Here is a 27,295-nt window from a genome sequence, read left to right as displayed (position 1 = left end):
GAATACACGGAAAGCTCGGAAACGTGGGCTGTTACCCTATAACGAGGAGATAGCCAGAAGGAGCGCAGAAAGCACGGTAGGCCTACACCCTCACCCTGACCAGGGCCAATTTCCCCGTTGCTCTCAGACATCCAGGTCCCCTCCTAGCTGGGACTGTTTGTGGGTCAGTTTACCTGTTCTAGTAAAGACCCTGGACTGCAACCTGTTGTCTGCGTGCTCCTTGCTCCTTCAGCACTATCAGCACTGGGACTCTCACTACCATCACTCCCAACATCCATTATACTGCCCTGGGGCCGCACTCTTCCCGTGGGGAGTCACACTACCCTAGCTGCACACCTCATCAGCCCCAGCGGTCTGCATGCAGCGGCGGTTCCTAATAACCGCAATCCACGGGTGGCGTAGTCGGACATAATCATCAGCACATAACGGACTACCACTGGCCTGACCACCCTGAGCCACGGAACCGGGTTGCCACTACTACTCCCATCGTTCCCCTACTGCCCGGATCCGAGTGCCCCATGGCCCAGGGGGCGAGTCACTTATATTACGCAGGTGCCGGAAAGTGACAATGACTCCGCGGCACCTGCGCAATAGAACCCTGCGGCGTAGAGCACTGAGAAACGGGGCCGGGATGAAGCAAAGCGCGCACTGTGAGCTCTATGTGAACGGCACTTTGCGCATGCCCTGAAGGGAGCACAGTGCACGTCACAGGGTCCTGTGACGTGCAGGGGAGAGGGAGGGATATGATAATTAAGCAGAGAGGCGGGGATTTGGGGGAATAATAAGCAGATAGGGGGGGATTGCACTTTAATCAATTCTTTCCGGGGGACTCCAAGCCTGTGGAACAAAGAATTGATGAAAGTTCTTTTCTCTGCAGTCAGACCTCTACTATAGGCCATACAGGCATAGGCGGATTATAATGAGGGCAATCTGGACTACCACCCGGGGCTCCAGGGGGGCCCATGTCCAGATTGCCTTCATTATAATATGTGGGCCCCCAGCAGCTGCGCACGGCCGCTGCTTCTTCTTCGGCCGGGCCAGCACTGCATCTGTTAACTTTCCTGTGTGTTGGCCCGGCCGCGTCACATCTAGGAGACACGGTCCTGTGCGCGGCTGTGTCTGCTAGCATGACGTCACGGAGTGTGCGCCCTGCACTGCTGCACTGGAGAGGAGCTGGACGACTGGAGTTGAGCCGGGGGATAGTGAGTGTGTGTGAGTGTGTGTGTGTGTGTGTGTGTGCAGGCAGATATCATTGTGTGATGTCTGTTTATATGTATTTTTGTGTTTCAAATGTGTTTATGCGTGTATGTATATGTCTGTAAATGTTTGTGTGTGTGCATGACTGCGTGCGGCCTCCCACTGTCTCTGGAGGGGCGCCGTGCGGCTTCCCGCTGTGTATAGATAGCTACGTGCGGCCTCCCACTGTGTATAGATGGCTACGTGCGGCCTCCCACTGTGTATAGATGGTGCCGTGCGGCCTCCAGCTGTATCTGGGGGGGGCCGTGCGGCCTCCCGCTGTGTATAGATGGCTACGTGCGGCCTCCCGCTGTGTATAGATGGCTACGTGCGGCCTCCTGCTGTGTATAGATGGATACGTGCGGCCTCCCACTGTGTATAGATGGCTACATGCGGCCTCCTGCTGTGTATAGATGGCGCCGTGCGGCCTCCCGCTGTGTATAGACAGCGTGGTGCTGCCTCCTGTTGTGTATAGATGGCTACGTGTGGCCCCCTGCTGTGTATAGATGGCTACGTGCGGCCTCCCGCTGTGTATAGATGGCTACGTGCGGCCTCCTGCTGTGTATAGATGGTGCCTTGCTGCCTCCCACTATGTATAGATGGCTACATTCGGCCTCCCGCTGTGTATAGATGGCTACGTGCGGCCTCCTGCTGTGTATAGATGGCACCGTGCGGCCTCCCGCTGTGTATAGATGGCTACGTGCGGCCCCTGCTGTGTATAGATGGCGCCGTGCTGCCTCCCGCTGTGTATAGATGGCTATGTGCGGCCCCCTGCTGTGTATAAATGGCTACGTGTGGCCTCCCGCTGTATCTGAGGGGCGCCGTGCGGTATATGACGCGCCCCCTGGGCAGTGGGGTACTTGGTAGCCGGGCCAGTCTGTGCTGGGGGATGTCACGGTGGCAGTGACCCGGTCTGTGACCCAGGGCGGTCAATTAAAGGGGAATAAAGTAAAAGGGGAATGAAGTTTTTATAGATAATATTCGTGACGCCACCTGTGGTATGCGGCTATATGGAACCGCCGATGCTGTGCAGATCCTCTGGAGCTGGTGGTGATGCAGCAGAGTTGGTTCAGCTCTCCACAGGCAGAGCTAAGCCCCAGGGCAGGAAGTAGTGATGTTATGAGGTAGACATTGCTGGTGCTGTGTAGTGCAGGGCTGGTGATGGCGCAGCAATTATTCAAGGACACCTTGGGGTGCAGTCTTCAAGGTTTTACTCACAGTTATCACACTGCTCCTGGTTACAACTGGCAGCTTATAACCACCCACGTCGTCCTGCGTTCACCAAGGAAGGGGTTCAGCAGCTCTCAAGTATTTTAGGAGTACTTAAACGGGAAGCTGTTCTATGTTCCTTCCTCGGTCGTCTTCCTGCGCTGGCTCTCTCCCTCCTGCCCTGCGTCTCACAATCAGTGTCCCACGCCAGTAGCCTCGGGTCTTGTCGGTCGACGTGCAGTCCCCTGAACCCTATGCGGCCACCTTTTTGGAGATGTAATTGTGGTAGTGGGCAGCTGCACCTTGAAAGTACTGTAGCCTCTGGTTATCTAGCTGCGCCTGATTGTTCTCCACTAGTTTAGAGGGCCGGTCCCCTCTGCGGCCTGATCCCTCCACGTCCGTGTAGATTCAGGAGCACGGGTGTCATCCACACTCGCCGTGCCCCTGGGATCCCCTCTGTTCTTCCTGGAGCCTTCCCTCTGCTTCCGTCCTCTCTGTCTGTCCTCCTGGGCCTCTCTTACTGGGCCCTGCTACTTCTTCCACTCCTCCTGAGCAGAGCTCCTATGCTGGCTACGTGTGGCCTCCCGCTGTGTATAGATGGCTACGTGCGGCCTCCTGCTGTGTATAGATGGCTACGTGCGGCCTCCTGCTGTGTATAGATGGCACCGTGCGGCCTCCCGCTGTGTATAGGAGGATTATGTGGCAGCTCATATTGTGTGTAGGGTCTCATACTGTATATAGGGGATGTCAGCATACTTAATTGTGCTCAATATTAAGTCATACAATTCATGTAAAAAAAATATTATAATTAATATACTAATATTGTGCCAAATTAATTTCACGTGAACTATCACATGATCTATCACAGGGGATCATGTGACATGTCATGTGATACATCAGGTGTGTGTGTGTGGGGGAGGGCTCTTGCTACTCTTAATCCACCCCTGCGTACAGGTAAGTATAGATTTACTTTTCTATACCCTGTATAGCCATAGTAGACGTCTGATTGCAGAGAAAAGCACTTTAATCAATTCTTTTTTCCACAGGCTTGGCGTCATAGCCCTCCCTCCCCTGCACATCACAGGACCCTATGACGTGCACTGTGCTCCCTGAGTTCCGGGCATGCGCAAAGCGCCGTTCACATAGAGCGCGCTTTGCTTCATTCCAGCCCCATCTGAGCCAAAAAACTAACAGCCAGATTGTTGCTAATTACCTGCCTGTTCTATCTGGTGTCTGGTGTCGGCTCAAAGAGGTCACCCACCCCTCCTGCTGGTGATTCAGCTGCTCCACATCAACACAGCAGCTCTCCTATGTTTGCAAGCTGGCTCCCCGCAGTTAGGCAGCGGGGAGCCAGCTATCAATTAGCATGACATAGACAGTCATGCGCTGTCAAGACAGGGGAATAAAAGCCACTGACCTATGATGTCAGCGGAAGCCGCAGAATCGCCCGCAGGAGCGTCTGTGCCAGTAGAGATCTGCGCTGGGAACAACAGGCAAGTAGTCAGCAACTACCTGCCTGTTAGTTCTTTGGCCCGTAGTAAAAAAATGAATATAGTCCTGAACAACCCCTTTAACCTGTCAGACTAGCATTTTTCTGCCCATATGTTTGGGAGCCGCACAGAATGGCATCGCGGGTCACGTGTGGCCCCGGGGCCACAGGTTGTGCTCCCCTGACCTATATAGTCATACCGCTAGTTCAGTAGTAAAATCATCCTGACAGATTCCCATTAAATTGTACACGTAAACTGTGAAATGGAGATCAGCCATACTGATTGTTTCAGCAAAAGTATAAAAAGTTTATATTGTACTAGGAATGATGTTTCTTTTCTTTTCAGTGAGCGCGTCGGACCATGGTGGGATGTTCAATCATATTACAAAAAATGGACAAGGCAAATTTTAAGGGATGTTTCCTTTTACATGGAAAGTGGTCAAATCATGGCAATTTTAGGAAACTCAGGTGAGCAGAACGCGCTTCTTTTAGTACATGATTCTCTGTACTTTATCCGTTATTCCAAAAAACAAAAAAGTAATAAAAAATAATAAATGTGAAATAGCAGTTTCTCCTGAATCCGGCATTGTTTTTCTGTACCTGTACCTCTCCACTCCGGAGATATGGGCCCCTCTTTGTTGTTTATAAATCTTGCACTGTTAGTCAAGGGTGTGTGGTCTTCATAAGACTCCCACAGAGAAGAGTTGAGGACCACACCTACTTGGCTAACGTGATTAAACTTGTATACAAGGAAGAGGGGGCAATATCTCAGGAATGGAGAGACGCAGGAAAAAAAGTAAAACAATACTGGATTCAGGAGAACAGCGGCATTTACACCAAGGAACAAAATTACATATTTATGGTAAGTGATAAATCATCTTTAAAGGGGTTGTCCTAGACTTTAAAATTGATAGAATAGGTCATCAATGTCTGATCAGTGGAGGTGTGACCCCTGGCATCCCCGCCGATCAGCTGTTTCTGGTGTCAGCGACAGCCAGAACCGCTCAGTTATGGAGCTGCACATAGTGGCCACAACCAGGTACTGCACATCTGACTCCTATCCAAATCAATAGGGGGCAGATGTGCAGTACCCGGCTGTGGCCACTATTCCATCGGCGGAGCTGGGTTGTGCAGCTCCGTAACTAACGCCAACCCCAGAATAGCTGATCGATGGGTGTGCCGGGTGTCGCACCCCCACCGATCAGACATTGATGTCCTATCCTAAGGATAAGCCAACAATGTTAAAGTCCCGGAAAAACCCTTTAAGTGGGTGCAGATCGTGAATCTGTACATGTTGGATCAAGGGGCCACCTTTCCAACCCTTTGCATCCACAGAAAAGTCACCGGGATGAAGATCAGCCAAGGTCAAGATATATATGAATTTGACACTTTTTCCATCTCCAAAAATAAAAATGTGCTGGAATTCTGAGGACATTGGAATCAATGATTTGTTTCCAGGTCGTCTCAACTTTGTATGTTTTCAAGTTACAAATTTGCCATGGTTGTTGTAGAATCAATATTGTAACTGGATCTGTGACCTTTCCTCCATGTCAGCTTTAGCAAATACACATACAGTGTGTGGTTCCTCTGTTATTCCTGCTGGAAATGTATTAATAAATTGACAAGATGCTGCTACAATTCTCCTTGTCAAAGTGGCGTGTCCTTAGACATGTCAGCAGCACTGATTGGACAATGTCAGAGTGTGTACGGACGTGCCATTTGGATGAGGAGAATGGTAATAGGGTCTTGTTAAATTGATAATACATTTCCAGGAGGAGTAACAGAGAAACAGCTTCATGTAGAGTTTAAAAAAAAAGTATTTTTATAAGGATAAAAGTATTTGCTAAAACAGGCAAAACATCAGGAGAGTAGACAGGTCCTATATGAGGTCTATTCTGTTTTAAATTTTTTTCATTTCTTAACTAATATTGAGACTTCTCCTACCTCCGTGTCTGCCATCTATATGGTCAACTCTTGGGAAGTTCAAAAGTCAGGCCAGATCAGTAATACATTTTTTTTACTAATGTCTAAGAAGAACAGGTGGTCATAGTAGCTTCTATGAGGACGAGCTACAATACCAGACATAACCCACTGACAGGTGTGGCGCTGTAACACAGTATAAGGGCTCGCTCACACTAGCGTATAACACGGCTGAGTGCTATCCGATGTTTTATCGGATAGCATTCGGCCCAATGTTATACTATGGTTCAGTGCAGACTTGCAATTATTTTTTCATTTCAATTCAACATGCTGCGAGTGCATCCGATATTCGGATTATGTGCACACATACAAGTCTATGGGTGTATGTGAAACATCAGACCGTACTCTGATTTCATTCGAGTGCAGTCTGATGTACGCGCACAGAGACAATGGAGAAGATGGAGAAATGAAGTTCTCCATCTTCTCTGCCCCTGTGCTATGATTCTCTCATGCGGGAGAATCGGATCACACTCAGATAACACTCAGATCAAACTCTGACAGAGTTTGAGCTGATTACCAACAATGTCCATGTATATACAGTACAGACCAAAAGTTTGGACACACCTTCTTATTTAAAGATTTTTCTGTATTTTCATGACTATGAAAATTGTACATTCACACTGAAGGCATCAAAACTATGAATTAACACATGTGGAATTATATACTTAACAAAAAAGTGTGAAACAACTGAAAATATGTCTTATATTCTAGGTTCTTCAAAGTAGCCACCTTTTGCTTTGATGACTGCTTTGCACACTCTTGGCATTCTCTTGATCAGCTTCAAGAGGTAGTCACCGGAAATGGTCTTCCAACAATCTTGAAGGAGTTCCCAGAGATGCTGAGCACTTGTTGGCCCTTTTGCCATCACTCTGCGGTCCAGCTCACCCCAAACCATCTCGATTGGGTTCAGGTCTGGTGACTGTGGAGGCCAGGTCATCTGGCGTAGCACCCCATCACTCTCCTTCTTGGTCAAATAGCCCTTACACAGACTGGAGGTGTGTTTGGGGTCATTGCCTGTTGAAAAATAAATGATGGTCCAACTAAACGCAAACCGGATGGAATAGCATGCCGCTGCAAGATGCTGTGGTAGCCATGCTGGTTCAGTATGCCTTCAATTTTGAATAAATCCCCAACAGTGTCACCAGCAAAGCACCCCCACACCATCACACCTCCTACTCCATGCTTCACGGTGGGAACCAGGCATGTAGAGTCCATCCGTTCACCTTTTCTGCGTCGCACAAAGACACGGTGGTTGGAACCAAAGAGCTCAAATTTGGACTCATCAGACCAAAGCACAGATTTCCACTGGTCTAATGTCCATTCCTTGTGTTCTTTAGCCCAAACAAGTCTCTTCTGCTTGTTGCCTGTCCTTAGCAGTGGTTTCCTAGCAGCTATTTTACCATGAAGGCCTGCTGCACAAAGTCTCCTCTTAACAGTTGTTGAAGAGATGTGTCTGCTGCTAGAACTCTGTGTGGCATTGACCTGGTGTCTAATCTGAGCTGCTGTTAACCTGCGATTTTGGAGGCTGGTGACTCGGATAAACTTATCCTCAGAAGCAGAGGTGACTCTTGGTCTTCCTTTACTGGGGCGGTCCTCATGTAAGCCAGTTTCTTTGTAGCGCTTGATGGTTTTTGCAACTGCACTTGGGGACACTTTCAAAGTTTGCCCAATTTTTTGGACTGACTGACCTTCATTTCTTAAAGTAATGATGGCCACTTGTTTTTCTTTACTTAGCTGCTTTTTTCTTGCTTTAATACAAATTCTAACAGTCTATTCAGTAGGACTATCAGCTGTGTATCCACCAGACTTCTGCACAACACAACTGATGGTCCCAACCCCATTTATAAGGCAAGAAATCCCACTTATTAAACCTGAGAGGGCACACCTGTGAAGTGAAAACCATTTCCGGTGACTACCTCTTGAAGCTCATCAAGAGAATGCCAAGAGTGTGCAAAGCAGTCATCAAAGCAAAAGGTGGCTACTTTGAAGAACCTAGAATATAAGACATATTTTCAGTTGTTTCACACTTTTTTATTAAGTATATTATTCCACATGTGTTAATTCATAGTTTTGATGCATTCAGTGTGAATGTACAATTTTCATAGTCATGAAAATACAGAAATATCTTTAAATGAGAAGGTGTGTCCAAACTTTTGGTCTGTACTGTATATCAGAGTGTGGCTCTTCATTTAACAATTATAATAACCTTTTTTCAGGTTATATTTTTTTCTCCCAAAAAACAAAGAGATCCAAAGTGTCAGGAGTGGTGTCCCCTAACCCTGATGCGCGTTTTGCCTTGCTTCACCTGAAGGTCACTCTGGACTGAACTCCATACTATGAATGTAATTTTTGTATTGTCAACCGTATTTAGTGTCCCCTTTTGGAGGCATTCCCTATATATACTTTTTTAAAATGTTTTTATATATGGGATAATAAAGGATTGTGTTTTTATACTTTATGGATTCCTTCCTTTTTTGGAGGGTAAAAACCATAACTCGAAAAAGGCTATTAGAGTTTGAGCTGAGTGTCATTAGCTTAATCAGCATGATTCTCTTGCATGAGAGAATATACGCCAGTGTGAACGAGCCCTTACATTAATCTTATAACATTTTATTTTAAGGATCTGGAAAAACAACTCTTCTGGATGCCATTTCTGGAAGAATAGGACATAAAGGAACGTTGGTTGGCGAGGTGCATGTGAACGGGTCTCAGTTAAAGAAGGAACAATTCCAGGACTGTTTCTCCTATGTCTTACAGGTATTACACTTTAAAAAGTTAAGAAATCTCTTTTGTCTAGAAATGTTTCATCCATTTTTACACTACACCCCTGACTGTAGTAAGAATTGTGATTTTTTTTTTTTGGCCCAGTTACCTCTCCACCTTATTTTTTAAAAATGGTGAGAGTGACCTAAAATCGGTGAGACAAAATTTGTTTCTTTTTAATGCTATAAAACTGGTGGAAAAGCCTCAATAACAACTCTCTATAGATTATACAGGTATTAAACATAGACAAAGAGGAGAAAAGCTCAGCATGTATTGCAAAAAGTATTTATTGAATAATACACAGTAAAGATAGATAAAAATTCAGATCAATGGTATTATAGTCCCAATAAACCCGTGGGTCAATATGATTGCACGTTGCCCAAAGGTAGTAAATGTTATAAATACTAAATTTGAACATGTGAGCTGGAGTAAGGATCACAGAGTAATAACATAATCCCAATGACTACTAAGTAGATAGGAGTGGGAGGAAAAACCAATGTTTTCTCAATAGAAAACTCTGTGCCCAACCCTTGTGCTAGAATCACTTAAATCCCACAGGATAATTTACCTGACAAGAGAGCACAGTCCGGGTAGAGAGGGTATGGTGAGGGTGATAAGCCCAACGTGCGTTTCGCGGCGTCCCTGGCCACTTTATCAAGGGCAAATGGTGATTTAAGTGATTCTAGCGCAAGGGTTGGGCACAGAGTTTTCTATTGAGAAAACATTGGTTTTTCCTCCCACTCCTATCTACTTAGTAGTCATTGGGATTATGTTATTACTCTGTGATCCTTACTCCAGCTCACATGTTCAAATTTAGTATTTATAACATTTACTACCTTTGGGCAACGTGCAATCACATTGACCCACGGGTTTATTGGGACTATAATACCATTGATCTATTTTTACCTGTTAGCACTTTATCATCTGATTACCTCATTGTCTGAATTTTTATCTATCTTTACTGTGTATTATTCAATAAATACTTTTTGCAATATATGCTGAGCTTTTCTCCTCTTTGTCTATGCTATTTCAGCATGAATATGGACAGGTACCTGGGATACAGGTAGTCGTCCATTTCTTTGTATATATAGATGGCATTTTTGGTGTATTTGAGGTATTAAACATAGAATAGACTATAAAGCGCCTATAAACTAGGACGTCTGATTTCACCTTTTGTGTTTTTACTTTTGTAATTATTTTGTATCAAACGTTGTAATAATTCTAGAGGGATTCTATATTGCAGTTATTACTTGATTATTCACCTACAGTAATTTTATAAAATAGTTTTTAGTGTTTCTTTACACATTTATCACTTTTTGGAGTGAAGAATTTTGCAGACTTTAGAATTTACATATAATAAATGGATACAACATATATGAAAAAGATACAATATAATGAATTCCCTATATTGAAAAATCGTATTTTTTCCAATGAATATTCTCAATCATATAGTTTTGAGCGGCGTACATTGATATGTACATCTGACGTATGGTACAAAAGTTTCTCTGTTTCAGTCATTTCTCTTGTTTGCCCCCTTGCAGCACGACAGTTTACTTCCCTACCTGACTGTGCGAGAAACGCTGACCTACACGGCAATGCTGTCCCTGCAGAAACACTCCAAGGAAGCTATCAGGAATAAGGTTATTATCTTCTGTGTTTCTCCATGTGTTAGGAGAATGATACATTGCTGACCACTGATTGCCTCATTCCAGACCCTTTTATCCAAAATTCTGATAAATTAAAGTTCTCCTACTAAGAGAATAAAATGTCATATAAGGCCTCATTAGCAAGTCCAATTTTTCCACGTACGAGAAAAACGGACCTTTTGATCAGAGTGTGGTCCGAGTGTCATCTGTTTTTTTCACACATGGAGAAATAAAAAAAAAGAAAAGTTTCTCCACTTTCTTCAATGTGACAGTCTGCGGAAATTGTTCTGATTTCTTCACGGATCCATTGATTTGCAGTGCCGATTTTGATCCGACACTTGGATCATAATCAGACGTGTCTCCTCGATTTTCCGTGTCTCCTCGATTTTCCGTGTCTCCTCGATTTTCCGCGGAACTCTCGGTCTGCAAAAAAATCGCGGACATGTGAATGGCCCCATTGACTATCACAGGTACATGAAAACCACGGATAGCACTCATACACGAAAATCGGATGTGTGAATGATCCCTAAAGAGACGGCCATATTTACCAGTTTAGTCCCCAGTGCCGAGCTTTGTAGATTTTGTTTTTATTTTCGACGCCCAATAACTTGCCACCAGTAATGGCAGGTGTGACATGTCGTAATTCCTGGGAAATAAACCACAAGAGAGTATCAAATTCATTCTCAAGTTTTTCAGATACAATCTTAGAAAATCCAGGTTTGGGGTCAGGGCTTGTGTAAATCCCACCTAAGCTGGGGGGCCACACCAGGCAGGTTTGTTTTTGTTTTCCAGGAGGAATTTGGGGTATGCCCGGGTGGGTCTTAACCAACCCTATTAAACCAAGGCCACAGTTTGTCCATTTGTCAGAGCATTAGTGCTGGAACAGCAGTGGGTTTAATTGGTCAGAAGTGTTTGTTTGTTTTTTATTTTAGTTTAAAACATTTCCTCCAGAGACATAGTCATTAGAACTTCTGCTACTCTAGACCACCAGGGAAAAAGGTACAAGACCCTCTGTCACTCGACACTGCTGGAAACACAGGTATTAACGTCACTGGTACTGTACACCACCAGCAACACAGACAATAGCTTTCTCTACTACTCTAGGCCATTAAGGACACAGGTGTTAGTTCTATTCACTACTCTAGACCCCCAGGGACGCAAACATTAAATATTTTCACTACTCTAGACCACCAGAGACACAAACATTAAATATCTTCACTACTCTAAACCACCAGGGACACATACATTAAATATCTTCACTACTCTAAACCACCAGGGACACAGACATTAAATATCTTCACTACTCTAAACCACCAGGGACCCAAACATTAAATATCTTCACCACTCTAAACCACCAGGGACACAGACATTAAATATCTTCACCACTCTAAACCACCAGGGACACAGACATTAAATATCTTCACCACTCTAAACCACCAGGGACACAGACATTAAATATCTTCACTACTCTAGACCACCAGGGACACAAACATTAAATATCTTCACTACTCTAGACCACCAGGGACACAGACATTAAATATCTTCACCACTCTAAACCACCAGGGACCCAGACATTAAATATCTTCACCACTCTAAACCACCAGGGACCCAGACATTAAATATCTTCACCACTCTAAACCACCAGGGACACAGACATTAAATATCTTCACTACTCTAGACCACCAGGGACACAAACATTAAATATCTTCACTACTCTAGAGCACCATGGACACAAACATTAAATATCTTCACTACTCTAGACCACCAGGGACACAGACATTAAATATCTTCACTACTCTAAACCACCAGGGACACAGACATTAAATATCTTCACTACTCTAAACCACCAGGGACACAGACATTAAATATGTTCACTACTCTAGAGCACCATGGACACAGGTGTTAACTCTGTTCACTATTCTAGGCCACCAGGGACACAGGTATAACCTTTCTCCACTACTTGAGACCACCAGGGACACAAGAATTAACTTTGTTCACTATTCTAGAAGACCACTAGGGACACAGGCGTTAACTTTGTTCACTATTCTAGACCATCAGGGACACAGGTATTAACTCTGTTCACTCATCTAGAATGTCAGGGACACAGGCATTACCTATCTTCACTACTTTAGACCACAGGGACACAGGCATTAACTTTTTCTCACTACTCTAGACCACTAGGGAGACAGGTATTAACTCTCTTCACTATTCTAGACTACCAGGGACACAGGCATGAACTCTATTCTTTATTACAGCCCACCAGGGACACAGATATTAACTCTCTTCACTACTCTAGACCACCAGGGACACAGGTATTAACTGTTCTCACTACTTTAGACCATCATGGACACAGGCATTAACTCAATTCACTATTTTAGACCACCAACGACACAGTCATTGACTTTCCATTGCTCCAGACCACCTGGCTAACAAGCATTAACACACTAGCATTACCTTATACCACAAAGGATGGTGTAATTAACCCGTCCACTTGCCTAGGCCATAAGGACTAGGGACATTAACCCCTCCAATACTCTACACAGTCAGGGATACCGGACTTAGTTTTGAATTTTTTTCTTTTTGTTTTGAGTTTCCTACCTTGGGGTGTGTGTGCGTTATAACTCGTTCAGCCAGCAGCTGTCTCCCCAGTCCCGTCTACTCCATACCCGTGAACCGTTAGCTTTTTCATGTGATTTAACTGTGGAGAAAAGAGAGCCTGTTTTTCAGGTGGAAATAAAAGAAGAGGACATGTTGAATTCAGTCTGCCCCATCCTTATCTGTCTTGACATCATCTATTGGGGTAGTTTCAGGAGGCCCCCAAACACATTAGATGGTCTGCAGATTCGGTCTACAGTGTTAGGTTCAGCCAACATTAATCTAATCTTTATTTCAGCTGACTTGACACCAGTCTTCATTTCCTTTTATCTACTTTGGAATTTTCTAAAATAACCCATAAGATCCACTTCTATATTTTCCATGCTGCATCCATTTAAACACAGCACATGATTCCGATATATGACTTAGATAAAGTTTTCTACCGTAAATATCCGCTCTTCCGCTATCTACCTTCATATGCCAAAGGTTACTGCAAGGAGTAACAGATGGTGCATGCCTCCTAGAAAAACAAATCTAGGACAGATGGGAAAGTTTTATCTAGATAAATGGACTATAAGGGTTTGTAAAGAATCATGGGTGTATGTCTTTTACATGAGTGTAGAATTTTGAGGAATGAGAAAATGCAATTGGCAGAGTAAGGAGTTAATGAGGGCACAAATAAGAGGGGCATAAAACACCTTCAAATACCAGCGCGGTCCTGTAGTAGGAGCCATCGGTGTAACAAGTCAGGTCATCACATTTCTTCCCTCCGAAATCTTCCTCCATCACCTGTGAGTGATATTATTGAGAAGTGGAAGGAACCGCAGCAACTCAGCCACAAAGTGGAGACCCCGTAACGTTAACGTTACAGATCGGGGGGCCGAGTGTGGAGGAGCAGAGGGCAGAAAAGTCACCAACGTTCTGCTGACTCCATAACTGCAGAGTCCAGACCTCCTCTGGTATTAACATCAGCACAAACACTGCGCCCCCGCCGGGCACTTCATGGGCAAGCAGCCTTACATTACCAAGCGCAATGCCAAGTGTCGGATAGAGTGATGTAAAGCTGCCACCACTGGATTCTGGAGCAATAGTAACATGTTCTGTGGCGTTACAGATCATGCTATTTGGCATCTGATATACAAGTCTGGGTTTGGTGAATGCCAGGAGAACATTACCTGCTTGACTACATTGTGCCATTTGTAATGTTTGGTGGAGGAGAGATAATGCTATGGCGCTGTTTTTTAGGTGTCAGCCTCAGCCCCTTTGTTGCATATAAGTCTTAGCTTCTAACCTTGTGGGAACAGTTTGTTGAAGGACCTTTTCTGTTCCCCATGACTGTGTCCAGTGCACAAAGTCCATAAAGACATGGTTCGGGGAGTTTGTGGAGAACATGACCAGCCTCACAGAGCCTGGACCTTAGTTCTATCAAACACCTTTGCAGTGAACTAGAACGGAGATTGTGAGCCCGACCTCTCCCCAACATCAGTGTCTGACCTCCCAAACGCTCTTCTGGGTGAATGGACAAAAATTTTCAGACACTTCCAAAATCTTGTAGAAAATTAGAAATTCTTCCCAGAAAAGCGGGAGCTGTTATAGCTACAGAGAGACCGACTGTACATTATCTATGGATCTAGAATGGGAGGTTATAAAAGATCCTGTAAGTGAAATATGTAGGCGTCCCAATAGTTTTCTCCATATCGTGCTTGTTTGTATCTTGTAAAATTTTGCATGTATGGATTAGGAAAAAGTGTATTTAAATGACTATTTTTGCATTTCTTTTTTTGCAATTGTTTGTTGTGATTTTCATAACACCAGCAAAATCACCGCAGTTTTTATTAAATATTACTGTTTTGCCGCAATTGACAAAAAATTTCAACCAAAAAAAAAGGTTAGGGTCCCATCAAAGAAAAGTCGCCTTGATGTGGATGCTGGGCACACTTGCTAATTGGCCAATTTGTGCACTTAGTACCTCAATTTTATAGTAGTGGTGCCATTTAAAATGCCCATATTCAATGTCTGCATACATCTTAGCGTATACAAAGAGCTGCTGTATTTACTGGTTTGAAAATATAATGCAGTCTCGGCAGCTTGCACCTGTTCACATTCGCTTCTTTCTGTTAGGAGGTGACGGTCAGATTTTGTTTCTTTGTATATATATATCATAGCAACAATAGCATGATAATTCTCTTACACAGATAAATTCTAAATTCTCATGAATGTACCTTTCAGGTAGACTCCGTCATGGCTGAGCTGAGTCTGACTCATGTTGCCGATACAGTCATAGGAGGCCGCGTTTTTAATGGCATATCCAGTGGTGAAAGACGAAGGGTTTCTATTGCAGGCCAATTAATTCAGGACCCAAGTGAGTAAAGTGTTTATTTGTATGTAACAAAATCAGAATGATATGGCATTATTGGCTCTGTCATGTGCAGTGAGCCAAGGTGTATACACCTCAGCCTTGCCGAGCTCACGGCGCATGACAAAGGCATTCTGAGACTGGATCATGCAAGGATCTGCGCTGGATTTCAAAGATATCGGCGCTGACGTAATCTGGCTGGAGTGATCAATTAAAGCGAAAGGATATTTCTTCAAACTGTGATGCTGAGTCACATATGTGATGTGGAGCAGATAGCTGGGGTCCAAAGCCGGATGCCATAGCGCCACTGGGTAGACGTGCCGCCGGAGCGGGTGCCGCTCAGTTAGAGGCAGGCACAGTCGGGGTGGACAGCACGTCCAGGCGGGAGTTGACTGTCTGCAGGTAGGACAGGTAGGACAGGATAGTATCCTGTTGGGCTCTCTGGCGAGAGACCTCCTGGTACAGGTCTGAGAGCGAAGGAGCCTGGGAGCCACCGGGTTCCATGACCTGCGCAAACTGTTACAGGTCCGGGTGGTGGAACCTCTGTACTGGGATGCAAGGAGGGACCAGAAGGGCGTAACTAAGCGCCTACTCGGACCGACCCTGGCCACACAGCGGCTTAGTCGACTCTGTGAACCAAGGAGGGACCGGGCAGGGGAACCAGGTGCCACTCTGGGACCGACCTTGTGTGAGAGCAGGGTCAGGTGGCTGAGACTGACAAGTACTGCGGCAGGTAGCTTGACGGGTGATCCGGGTAGGCAAGCAGGCGGGTTCGGCTGGTAGCCAGACAGGTGATCCGGGTAGACAAGCAGGCGGACACAGCAGGTAACCTGACAGGTGATCCAGGTAGACAGGATAGCGGGCACGGCTGATAGACAGGCTGGCGGGCATGACTGATAAGACAGGCTGGCGGGCACGGCTGACAGACAGACTGGCGGGCACTGGGACCTGGGGGCTGAGGAGAGTGTTAGCACACAAACAACCTTGCGCAGGCACCTCCATTTTGGAGTAGGTGCATTAAATAGGGGTGGTCCTCCGGTCATTGGCCGGGGACTCTTTAGGACGGCGCGCGTGGCCCCTTTAAGAGGGAGGGAGTGCGCGTCCTAAGCACAGTATCCGAGAAGGGGAGCTGGAGGACGCCGGACCAGGAACGCGGCTGTGAGGGGAGAGGTGTCTCTGCCCCACAGGAGGCAGTACATACTGTACTGCCCTAATGACCTCAGAATTAGGGTCTCGTCCTTACTTCAAACTGCTTTTACATTGCATAGCAAAAGCTTGATTTTAAAGATGTTGTTTCAAGTTCTTAAAAGGATATAATTGCAAAGTGCATGTAAAAAAATAAACAACTTTGAAATTTTCCCCTTTCTCAAGAATAGAGGGATTTTTAATTCTGTAGTTTGTAGATCGGCCATCCTTTAGTCCTCAGAGTGGCCATTTACTTAGGTAAGAAGTGTGCAGCGTTACAGCCGGTAAGCGCCAGTCTGAAGCAGGCCAGTTTGCTGGATCCGGCCTCCTTTAGTCCTCCTGCATTTCTCCAATGCCTCTAGTCCAAGCTGTCAATCTTCAGGTGCAGGCAGCCAGCACAGCTCCAGAAGATTAGAACAGTCCTTTAAGGGCATCCTGCAAATTACTATAGGGACAATAAAAACAATATTAAAGATCATCCAGATACAAGAAGGCAGTAGGGACTAACAGAAGAGGCTGACTGAAGGACTCTTTTTTTTTTGCTGAAGTTGCTCTTTTTTGCTGCTCCCATAAAGGAGGCTGTTTGTGAAGACTTTAACACAGTTACTCTCCTGTCTTCCACAGAGATCATTTTACTTGATGAACCAACTACCGGTTTGGATTCAATGACGGCAAATCATATCGTTTTACTTCTTTCTCAGCTGGCGCGTAAAGACAGGATAGTGATTATTTCCATTCACCAGCCGCGCTCCGAACTATTCAAAGTAAGTGGCCAACAATTGTATGTTTCTGGCTCAGATTCGCCATTACACAGACAGGTGAATAACGCTGGGACTCTTCTATGGTTTTATTTACTCTGTACTCTATTTTAAGAAAAATAAATAATAGTAATTATCTGGATTTACTACAGTCATTTGTGAATATTAACACAGCACAACACCCCGGTAACACATTTTACTTACTTGACTTTAGTTTTAAAACTTTCTCTATGCGAGATGGCAAGATGCAACAGAAACTTTACCTCGAAGAAAACTTTAAGAATGAACATAAAAAAATAACATTATTTCTGAGAATTACTATTAATGTATCATTGCAAACACATCTGTAAATGGTTCCCAAGAGAGCAGCCAGCTTGGCATTCATCGAATAATTTGGGGAATGGCTCTTAAAACTTCAGAAGTCATACATGGTTTACATCATTATGTTATTACGAAGTATAACCTGATTTACTGTACATACATGTTATTATTGCTAACACTTTGTGATATAATTGACTATTTTATATTTCGTCTACAAGATTTTTGATAGGATTGCTATTATGAGTTGTGGAGAACTTATTTTCTGTGGCAACCCCCAAGAGATGATCTCATTTTTTGATGATTGTGGATATGAATGTCCAGAACACTCCAACCCATTTGACTTTTTTGGTAAGGCATCTATCTATTATCTATCATCTATCTATCTATCTATCTCATATCTATCTATCTATCTACCTATCTATCATGTATCTATCTATCTACATATTTATCCATCTATCTCATATCTATCTACCTATCTATCTATCATGTATCTATCTATCTATCATGTATCTATCTATTTATCATGTATCTATCTATCTATTATCTATCATCTATCTATCATGTATCTATGTATCTATCTATATACCTATTTATCATGCATCTGTCTATCTATCTATTATCTATCTATCTATCCCATATCTATCTATCTATCTATCTATATTTATCTATGATCTATCTGTCTATCTATCTAATATCTATCATCTATTTATCTGTCTATCTCATATCTATTTATCTATATATCTATTGTAGAAAATCTGACCAGCAGCTTCCAAGTGTGAACAGGTGCCAGCTGCAATGACTGCATAATATACAAAAAGAAAGCACAGCAGCACTCTGTAAGGGCCAAAATATCTGAAAATACTGAAAACATTAAATCTAAACTGTATTGTTACTCAATAAGATGTAGTCACAAAAAATGAAGGTTCTTAGAGCATAAATTGGCCAATTCATGTATGCCCATCAACCGCGGCAAGGTGATCTCTCTCTGATGTGTCCTATTCTTACGAAATATGCCACTATTGGACTATGAGCCTACTTGCCGCTCATAGTACATCTTATTGAGTAACAATACAGTTTAGATTTAATGTTTTCAGTATTTTCATATATTTTGGCCCTTACAGAGTGCTGCTGTGCTTTCTTTTTGTATATCTATCCCATATCTATTTATCTATCTATCTCATATCAATCTATCTATCTATCTATCTATCTATCTATCTATCTGTCTATCATTTCCATCTATCTATTAATTATATCTATTATTTATATTTTTTCTATCTATCTCGTATCAAATCCATCTATCTATTGTATCTATCTATTAATTATATATATCTATTATGTCTGTTATATCTATCCATCTATCTATACATCTAAAATATAAATTGGAACAGCACACTTAAAAAAAAATCCAATGAGGGTGCAAAGCCTCCCATACAAAACATCCTATTTTTGTAAAAATCTAAAAAAATTGAAAAAGTAAGCAGCACTCCAATAGTTACCAAAACAAGTGGACGTTATTTATCCCATGTCGCATGGCGACGTTTCAGTTCAAATGAACCTTTCTCAAGTCACAATGCATAAATCTGGCTTAACCCTTATTTGCATGGCTAATCAACACCTAAACTCCCAAAAAGTCACACATTTATTTTAGCAAAAATGGTGTACACCAAAATTTATGACTTTCTGATGCCAGAAAATGAGTGCAAAAGCTTTGATGCATGGTCCATGTATCTATCTATCTATTGATTGATCTATCTATCTATGTAGAGCAAAGGGTTCACAGCACAGGTGGTGTATGTTTATTATTAGGGGTGCTACCATTTCTGCTCCTTATCCTGAACTCCTGATTAAAGTTCAAGAACAATATTTTATTTTAATCAATTAACAGAACAAGTTAAGACAATAAACGTTGAAATATAACTTATTAAAAAAGTAATTATTTTTCCACTTTTAGACTCTTTTTATTTGAATTCACTATTCTAATCCGACTTCAATGTAGACAGATTTTCAACTCACTGAGAGATCAGATTACAGCTGTTTATAGAAGTTTTTTGTAGCTGAGAGGGGAGAAGCAGAGAGACACTTGGAGAAAACTGATCAAGAAATACAGGATCTAAGTCATATAGTCAGAAATAGTGTTATTCCTTGTATACACACACAGGACAGCTTAGTCTGAAAAGCCACCCGGAATGACAGTCAGCAGCATTTTCTCAGAAGTGTTGCTTTTTAAGAAAAATACCTAATTCATAAATTTCTTCTCTCTAGTGGACCTTACATCTGTGGACACGAGGACCAAAGAGCGTGAAATGGAAACCTATGGCAGGGTTCACGCCATTATAGGCGCCTACAGAGATTCTGAGCAGTTTCAGACCACGCTGGAGTATATCGACTCATCAAAAAAATCCAAAGAGCAGCAGAAGATACCCTTCAAGAGGAAAGAGACACCACATGACATATCCAAGCTTGTGGTCTTATTCAGGTCCAGTATTTAGTGTTTTATATCAGATTTTTTTTCTACATTTGTGTTCCTCAATGTGAACATAGCCTTAGAAGAATCCTTTGATAATAAGGTGATCACAAGGAGTGTTGGACTGGGGTATCAAGGGCCCCCAGTAACATTTATTCCAGGGCCCCATTCTTTAGATACAGGCAAATATTATTGGACAATGAGAAAACTATGTGGTTTGCTGCTGCCCTTTTATGTAATATGGGCCTAAACTTTTATAAATTAATTAAATGAGTAGTTTGTTAAGTAAATGACTTGTTCTGTGTTGCCTTTGTCTGCATATAGTGCATCAAATGTACTGTGCCAAGCACTGCTCATGAGAAGGACCCACCAGGAGATTCTCCAGTTTTCCTGTGGGCCAGTCCGAGCCTGATCACAGGTGTCCTCCTGCAAGAATCCCCAAAAATCATGTGTTATCTGTGGTGTTCGATTTCACTACAGTGCCTCCACAGGGGAAATTTGATATTACACAGTAATCCTCCTTTATTAGCTCAGAATTCCATAATTAATTATGCAGAAATCTGTTTATTTTTTTTAACCTGGACCGCCCCATTAAAATATCGTATTTTGCTAAATAACATAAATAATACTTTGTCTCTGTTTTATTTTTTGGTCTTTAGGAGAACTGTGAGAAATCTTTCCAGGAATAAGATTGGCATTATCATGCGGCTTTCCCAAAATTTAATATTTGCACTTTTTATTGCATTTTTTCTCATTCGCTTAAGTAATGATGTGCTAAAAGGAGCAGTGCAGGATCGTGTGGGAATCATTTATCAGTGCCTGGGAGGAACGTCATACACAGGGCTGCTTAACGCAGTCGCATTATGTGAGTAGCTAATATTTTACACTTAGGTTGTAGCTTTATATGCTTACCAACATTTTAAAGGGCTTGTCATCTACATGATATTGATGACTTACTCCTTCAGGGAGATCACCAATCTCAGATCAGTGGGAATCCGACACCTGGAAATGCTACGATCAGGCGTTATTGACTCCAATGCCCTACTCTGACCTTGGTCTGTCCGTACCTGACAGCGGAGTAGTATAGCACAATGGCGCTCCAACTCGAAGGCGGTTCACCGTGAATGCTTCTAACATCTCCTAGTATAGCTATGCTTGTGTAGCAACTCACTCGGGAAAATAGGTTATACACTAAAAACTGCAACTGATCATGCCGGTTCATGTACAGACTACACATTCTGACTCTGAAGTCCCTAGAGGAACCTGTGAGTGCAGAGATAGCCTTTTCTACAGACTATGAGATGGCAAGTTGCTTCACGTTCCTCCTAAAGATGGGAGGGCAGAGCAGAGTGTGAATTACCTACAAGAGGAGAAGTGTGCTGAACAAAGGAAAGATCTCAAAGTGAGTAAAGTAAATAACGAAATACCAAACAAAGAATAAAGCAAGTACTGTTAACAAATATACTGCCTAGTTCCTAATGATAAACAGAAGATAGGTGCAAAGTATAGAAAAGAAACAGAAATGTGAAAAAGCCTTAGCTGGAATCTTACAGACTGGCTCCATATATCAATAGAATGTCAGAACATCTAAATGAATCTATCACAAGCAGGAAACACCAGCAGGCGGACAGGATATAAAGCTGCACCCAAAAGTTGATTCGCAGAAAAATGAAAACACCTCTGTTAAGCTGAGCAGACTGCAGACAGAAAAGCAGAACCCAATCACCCAGAGAAAAGGTGTGTGTCCTATGGCTTGGCGAAAAGAGAAGCCGACCACAGAAGACAAACTGAAGGGATTGAATCCAGGAGCATGACAGTTTCCTTGTATATGAAGCTTGAAGGGGTTTAAAAAAACAAAAAACGGATGGCTGTTTTGATGGCCTAGAAAAGGCCATCAGCATATTGGATAGGTGGGGGTCTGACCCTAGGACCTTCATTGATCACCAAAATGAAGGTGCTGTGGTGCTCAAATCACTGTGACCGCTTCGATGTTATGAAGGCACTGTGGCATGGCACAGTGGTACTACAGCTCAGCCCAAATCAATCACTTGAATCAGTAGGCGTCCCAGGACGACTTGGACAAGCCATTAATGTGTTTTTTTCCGGAATTCCCTTTAATATATTCAGTAAATGTGTCTCTGTCATTTGTACAGTCCCAGCTCTACGTGCGATCAGCGACCAGGAGAGCAAGGATGGTTTATATCAGAAGTGGCAGATGCTCCTGGCTTATGTTTTCCACGTCCTTCCATTCAGCATCCTCAGCGTCGTCATATTTGGAGCTTTCATTTATTGGTAAGTTGTTGCTTTTTTTTTCCCATACCTTATGCATAAACATTAAATCTGAAGCATACAATTTACATATCCTCGCCTGACTTTACACTTGTATTGTAGGACAGTAGGACTAAATCCAGAGATCGCGAGGTTCGGAATTTTTCTGGGTGCAGCTTTTGTTCCACATCTGATGGGTGAATTCTTAGCTCTTGCAGTCCTTGGGATCGTGGACAACCCTAATATTGTCAATGCTGGAGTGGCCTTGCTGAACATTGCTGGGATCCTTGTTGGATCAGGACTGTTAAGGTGAAATTTTTGTGCCAGGTTACATCAGGGTGGGGCTTCTATTTTTTAAAATTTTCAGAGGTTTATTTCCTAACATCGTCTAATTCTGTCTGTTTGTCTGTAACGGAAATTCCGCGTCGCTGATTGGTCGCGCCAGCCACCCTGACCAATGAGCGACGGGCGCAGTCCGGCCGCGAATTGGCGCGGGATTTGAACCACGCTTCGCTGATTGGTCGCGCCCAGCCTGACGCGACCAATCAGCGACAGGTGCAGTCCGGCCTCGAATTGGAGCGGGATTTGAAACACGCTTCGCTGATTGGCGCGGCTACTTTAAATTAATCCCCCAATGTATCCCCCCGGGGCCCCTAATGAATTTCGTAAATACCTCATGTTTCCACACCCAGCATCCACCGCAAGCTCTCTCAATGAATGGGCACGCGGTGGATGCCGGATGTGACGTGATGGGGGATAACCCCGCCCACAACCTGTCACCGTGGAACGCGGAACAGGAGACCCCTGGCTGCAGCCGCAACTACATACATATTCTAGGATACCCGATGCATTAGAATCGGGCCACCATCTAGTACATTATAATTACAGTTTAACCCCTTCCCAACATTTAATGTAGGCAGTTCCCGCAATATACAGTTTCGTCATGGTGTTCACGCACACACAGCAGTGCCTGCACGATCACTGCAAAAATAGGGGCTTTATAGTTACTGGTAGTTCAAACTCTGGGCTCCCTAAGCCAAATGGTCCCCCCTCATCTTTGAGCCCCGCAGTGTGTCCAAATCATAATTAGCCTATCAGCAACACAGGGGGTATATACTCAAAAATCACTTGATAAACAAATCACAGCAAGTATAGTGGTATAGAGGTTAAAACGTAACCTTTAATTGATTGTGCGGATAAAAAAACCTATATAGACATAGGGTAATACTAAAATAAGGTCACCTAGACCAAAACTACATAAGTTACTGTCAAGTCAAACAGAACTTAATGGCATAAGAATTATCAGAACCATCCCTGTCCGAAATGTCCCTTGAAAATACTCAGCAGACCATCAGTGGTTAATAATGAGAATACAATTCATACAAAAATAATGGAACGATCTCACCGGCCACATAGATAGCTCCTGCTCCTAATAGGGATAATTCAGTACAAGCAGGGCGCCAGAACAACATCAATCATCGGCCTCTGCATATGACACCACTCCCAATGCGTTTCCTTATCTCCATAATTCTTCAGGGGAGATGTGGGTGTTGATAATCCCCTATTAACAGGGGTGACCGTCGCCAATCCAGACTTCAAACAGGCAGCGCAATTTATTCATGTTTGCTACTATTTTTATACCCGACCGCATTACTCGAACACGGGTACGTCACTTCCGGTTCCTGCTGTTCCACATCCGGTCCGTGGAACACAGCAACCAGTCGTGACACGCAGACGTCACATCCGAGGCAGATACCCGGAACCTCATAGGTACAATGCGGCGTGTGCATCAGAGGAGAGCGCGTCACGTGGGGTAAACACAGACCACATGGTATCGCGAGGAGGGGGCCATACTTCACAACTATTGGTCCCCTCAGCGCCTCCACCCGGGGATGATGCCGTCCGGAAAAGCCCGGATCCAAAAACCCCGGCTGCATAAACAAATGCGGGGGCAAATATTAGTGATGCCGCATTTGTCCCCCGATGATTAATGACAGGAGGATATCATTCAGAAATGGGAACAGCGGGTACAAAAGATAATAAGTATGTCCCAGAGACACACATGTATCACCCAGACAAAAAACAACCCCAGGTAGCAGGAGGATATAAGGCAACGGAGGAGGCTGAGGGGTTAAGGAGTAAGGGGGAGAGGGGCAGTAGAGACAGGGGCAAGGGACCGCATAATGTATTTAATGGAAATGGGAAGGAGAGGAAATATTGAAGGAAAAAAGCCTATCAGTCCCTAGTATGTCCCAAACAGCTGATTCCTACCTGGCAGTGGAGGTTGGCACCCTAAGAACCTGCGCAATTGGCGCCCCCACTCCGCGACGGCTATCCCTACTCTCCTGACCCTGTTGCTCCCTATGCTTACAGAAAAGATCTAAAAGACAGTTGTTCATTCAAACCATTTGGAGACATAGTCTGTAGTTTGTATATCCATTTGGTCTCCCTTTGAAGGATTAATCTATCCCAATCACCCCCCCCTTGGGGGGACAGAGATCTTGTCAATCCCCATGAATCGCACCACATCCACACGATCTGGGTGTGTAGTATTTACATGTCTGGCCAGAGCGGTGTCTCTTTTGAGAACAATGTCTCGTTGATGCTCGCTCACCCTTCTTCTCAATTCTCTTTTGGTTTTTCCCACATATTCAATTCCACATACGCATGTGGCCTTGTAAACAATACCTTTGGACCTGCAGTTGATGAAATGCCTAATGGAGAAAGTCTCCCCAGTGATATTGCTAGTAAAATTCTTGCCTTGCGTCATAACCTTGCACAATATACAACCACTACATCTAAAACAACCCCTAAGGGGACTTTGTAGCCAACTATCATTTTGGTGGCCAACATAGTGGCTGTGAACTAACCGGTCCCTAAGGGACCTCCCTCTTCTGTAGGTGATCAAAGGTCTTGAGCCAACCATAGCGCCAATGTCCTCATCCATCTGGAGAATAGGCCAATGTTTTTGTAGAATCTTCCGGACCATGTGTGACCTATTACAAAAGGTGGTGATAAATCTACATGCATCATCATCCCCATTTGATCTGGGGGGTGGATTCAATAGGGAAGTGCGGTCCCTTGCCAGTGTCTCCCCATATGCTCCAGCCACAATACTCCTAGGATAACCCCTCTCTTGGAACCTCTGACAAAGATCATTTGCCTGTCTTTTGAAGGTAGCCACCTCCGAACAATTCCTACGAACTCTCAAAAACTGACCCTTGGGAATTCCCTTTTTTAGGGGGACTGGATGGTTACTTTCCCACCTCAAAAGGGAATTTGATGCTGTAGTTTTTCTGTAGGTCTCAGTCTTAATGCTTCCATCGGCCCTCTTCTGGATTAAGATATCCAGAAATGGTAATTTCACCGTGTCGAGTTCAAAGGTAAAGTGGAGGTTCAGATCATTTTGATTCAACCTCATAATGAAGTCCTCGAACTGACCTTTGTCTCCCTTCCATAGTATCAAAACATCATCGATATAGCGGATCCATAGCATCACACTGTCGCTCCCCTCCACAGGTACATCACCAAAGACTATGGATTCCTCCCACCAGCCCAGGTAAAGGTTAGCATACGATGGGGCACAAGGACTCCCCATCGCAGTACCCCTGAGCTGGTGGAAGTATTTCCCTCCGAACAGAAAAACATTCCTTGTCAGGCAAAAACGCAGGGCTTCCAAAATAAACACATTGTGTTTATTATATTGTCTATCTCTACCACTCTGAAAAAAATTGTACTGCCTCCAGACCCTTCTCGTGTGGTATTGATGAGTACAATGCTTCAACATCAATACTGGCCAATAAGACGTCTGAATCCACCACCATATTATCAAGTCTCCTAAGGAGATCATTTGTATCCCCAATAAAGGAATTGAGGCCGGTCAGAAACGGTCAAAGCACCTTATCCAAATAAATCCCCAGATTTTGAGTCATATTGTTTACGCCCGACACTATAGGCCGTCCTTTGAGAGGCCTCAACCCCTTGTGTACCTTCGGTAGACTATAAAAGGTTGCCATCACTGGGTGGCTAGGACAAATAAACTCACCCTCCTGTTTCCTCAGAATACCGGCCCGCATAGCATCAGCAGCCATTTGATTCAATTCCATGGCAAATCCCTTAGTGGGGTTAGTGTCCAGTGTGTGGTAACAATCTTTTGCTGTGAGCAGTTTGGTACACATAAGGTAATAATCACTCGTATTCATGATCACTACATTGCCGCCTTTGTCTGACGGTTTTATGGTGATAGAGCGATCTTTTTCAAGGGCCATGAGGGCCTGCATTTCTTGATGAGAGAAATTATATTTTGACCATCCTGATTGTCTACGCAGATCCCTAAGGTCAGCAGAGACCATACTCAGAAAGACGTCTATCGGGCTAAGGTCATTTTGTGGGGGAGGCATCCTGGTGCTTTTAGGCTTAAGTTCAGTAAACGGGCCCCTTCCTTCCTGTGTTGGGTCTGGGTCATTTAGATGGAAAGAGGGTTCTGATATCTGTTAGTAGTTCATCACGAACTCCTAGCTCTGCACAAGTTTGTCATTTCTTCTAAAATGTTTTCGCCATTTTAACTTTCGGATAAACAAATTAATGTCCTTAACCGCATCGAAGGAATCATAGTCAGTGGTTGGTACAAAGGATAGGCCCCTATTCAAAACTGCCATCTCCACTATTGTGAGATTCCTTGTAGACAGATTAATATTCTGGGGATTTATTATACCAACGGGGGGGTTCGGGTTGAGACGGTTGCGCAGGGCGTACCCCTCCTCTAAAAAATTAGATCTCTGAGGAGATCTCCTGTTGTTAATACGTCCCCTACCCCACCCCCCACCTCCCCCTTTGTCTACCCTGGGTTTTGGGTCTGGCTTCTGACTCTGAGAAATCAGTATCCCTTATTAGTTTGAAACCAATATGCCTTATTGTCTTTAAATTCCTGTAGATCTCTGACAAAGAATTTATGCTTCCTTTCTTTCAAATGATATTGGAATCTTTCCAGTGTATTCTGAAGCAGACTTTCCTTGATTACAAACA

General features: G+C 43.8%; 1 protein-coding gene across 1 annotated transcript in view; it reads left to right on the top strand.

Moving 5' to 3' along the window:
- The window catches only part of ABCG5 (ATP binding cassette subfamily G member 5), a 59,915-nt gene that overhangs the window by 20,702 nt on the left and 11,918 nt on the right, over positions 1-27,295 (top strand). The window contains exons 2-11 of the mRNA XM_073672041.1: positions 4,281-4,402; positions 8,535-8,671; positions 10,219-10,317; positions 15,148-15,280; positions 17,084-17,223; positions 17,757-17,886; positions 19,801-20,014; positions 20,662-20,867; positions 22,156-22,294; positions 22,394-22,579. Of these exons, the coding sequence (XP_073528142.1) occupies positions 4,281-4,402; positions 8,535-8,671; positions 10,219-10,317; positions 15,148-15,280; positions 17,084-17,223; positions 17,757-17,886; positions 19,801-20,014; positions 20,662-20,867; positions 22,156-22,294; positions 22,394-22,579 (1,506 nt within the window). The remainder of the gene's footprint in view (positions 1-4,280; positions 4,403-8,534; positions 8,672-10,218; positions 10,318-15,147; positions 15,281-17,083; positions 17,224-17,756; positions 17,887-19,800; positions 20,015-20,661; positions 20,868-22,155; positions 22,295-22,393; positions 22,580-27,295) is intronic.

Source organism: Phyllobates terribilis, unplaced genomic scaffold, assembly GCF_046119375.1.
Source record: "Phyllobates terribilis strain yellow unplaced genomic scaffold, ASM4611937v1 Scaffold_3__8_contigs__length_932513732, whole genome shotgun sequence".
Classification (NCBI taxonomy): Eukaryota; Metazoa; Chordata; class Amphibia; order Anura; family Dendrobatidae; genus Phyllobates; species Phyllobates terribilis.
This window is presented reverse-complemented; position numbering and strand designations above follow the sequence as displayed.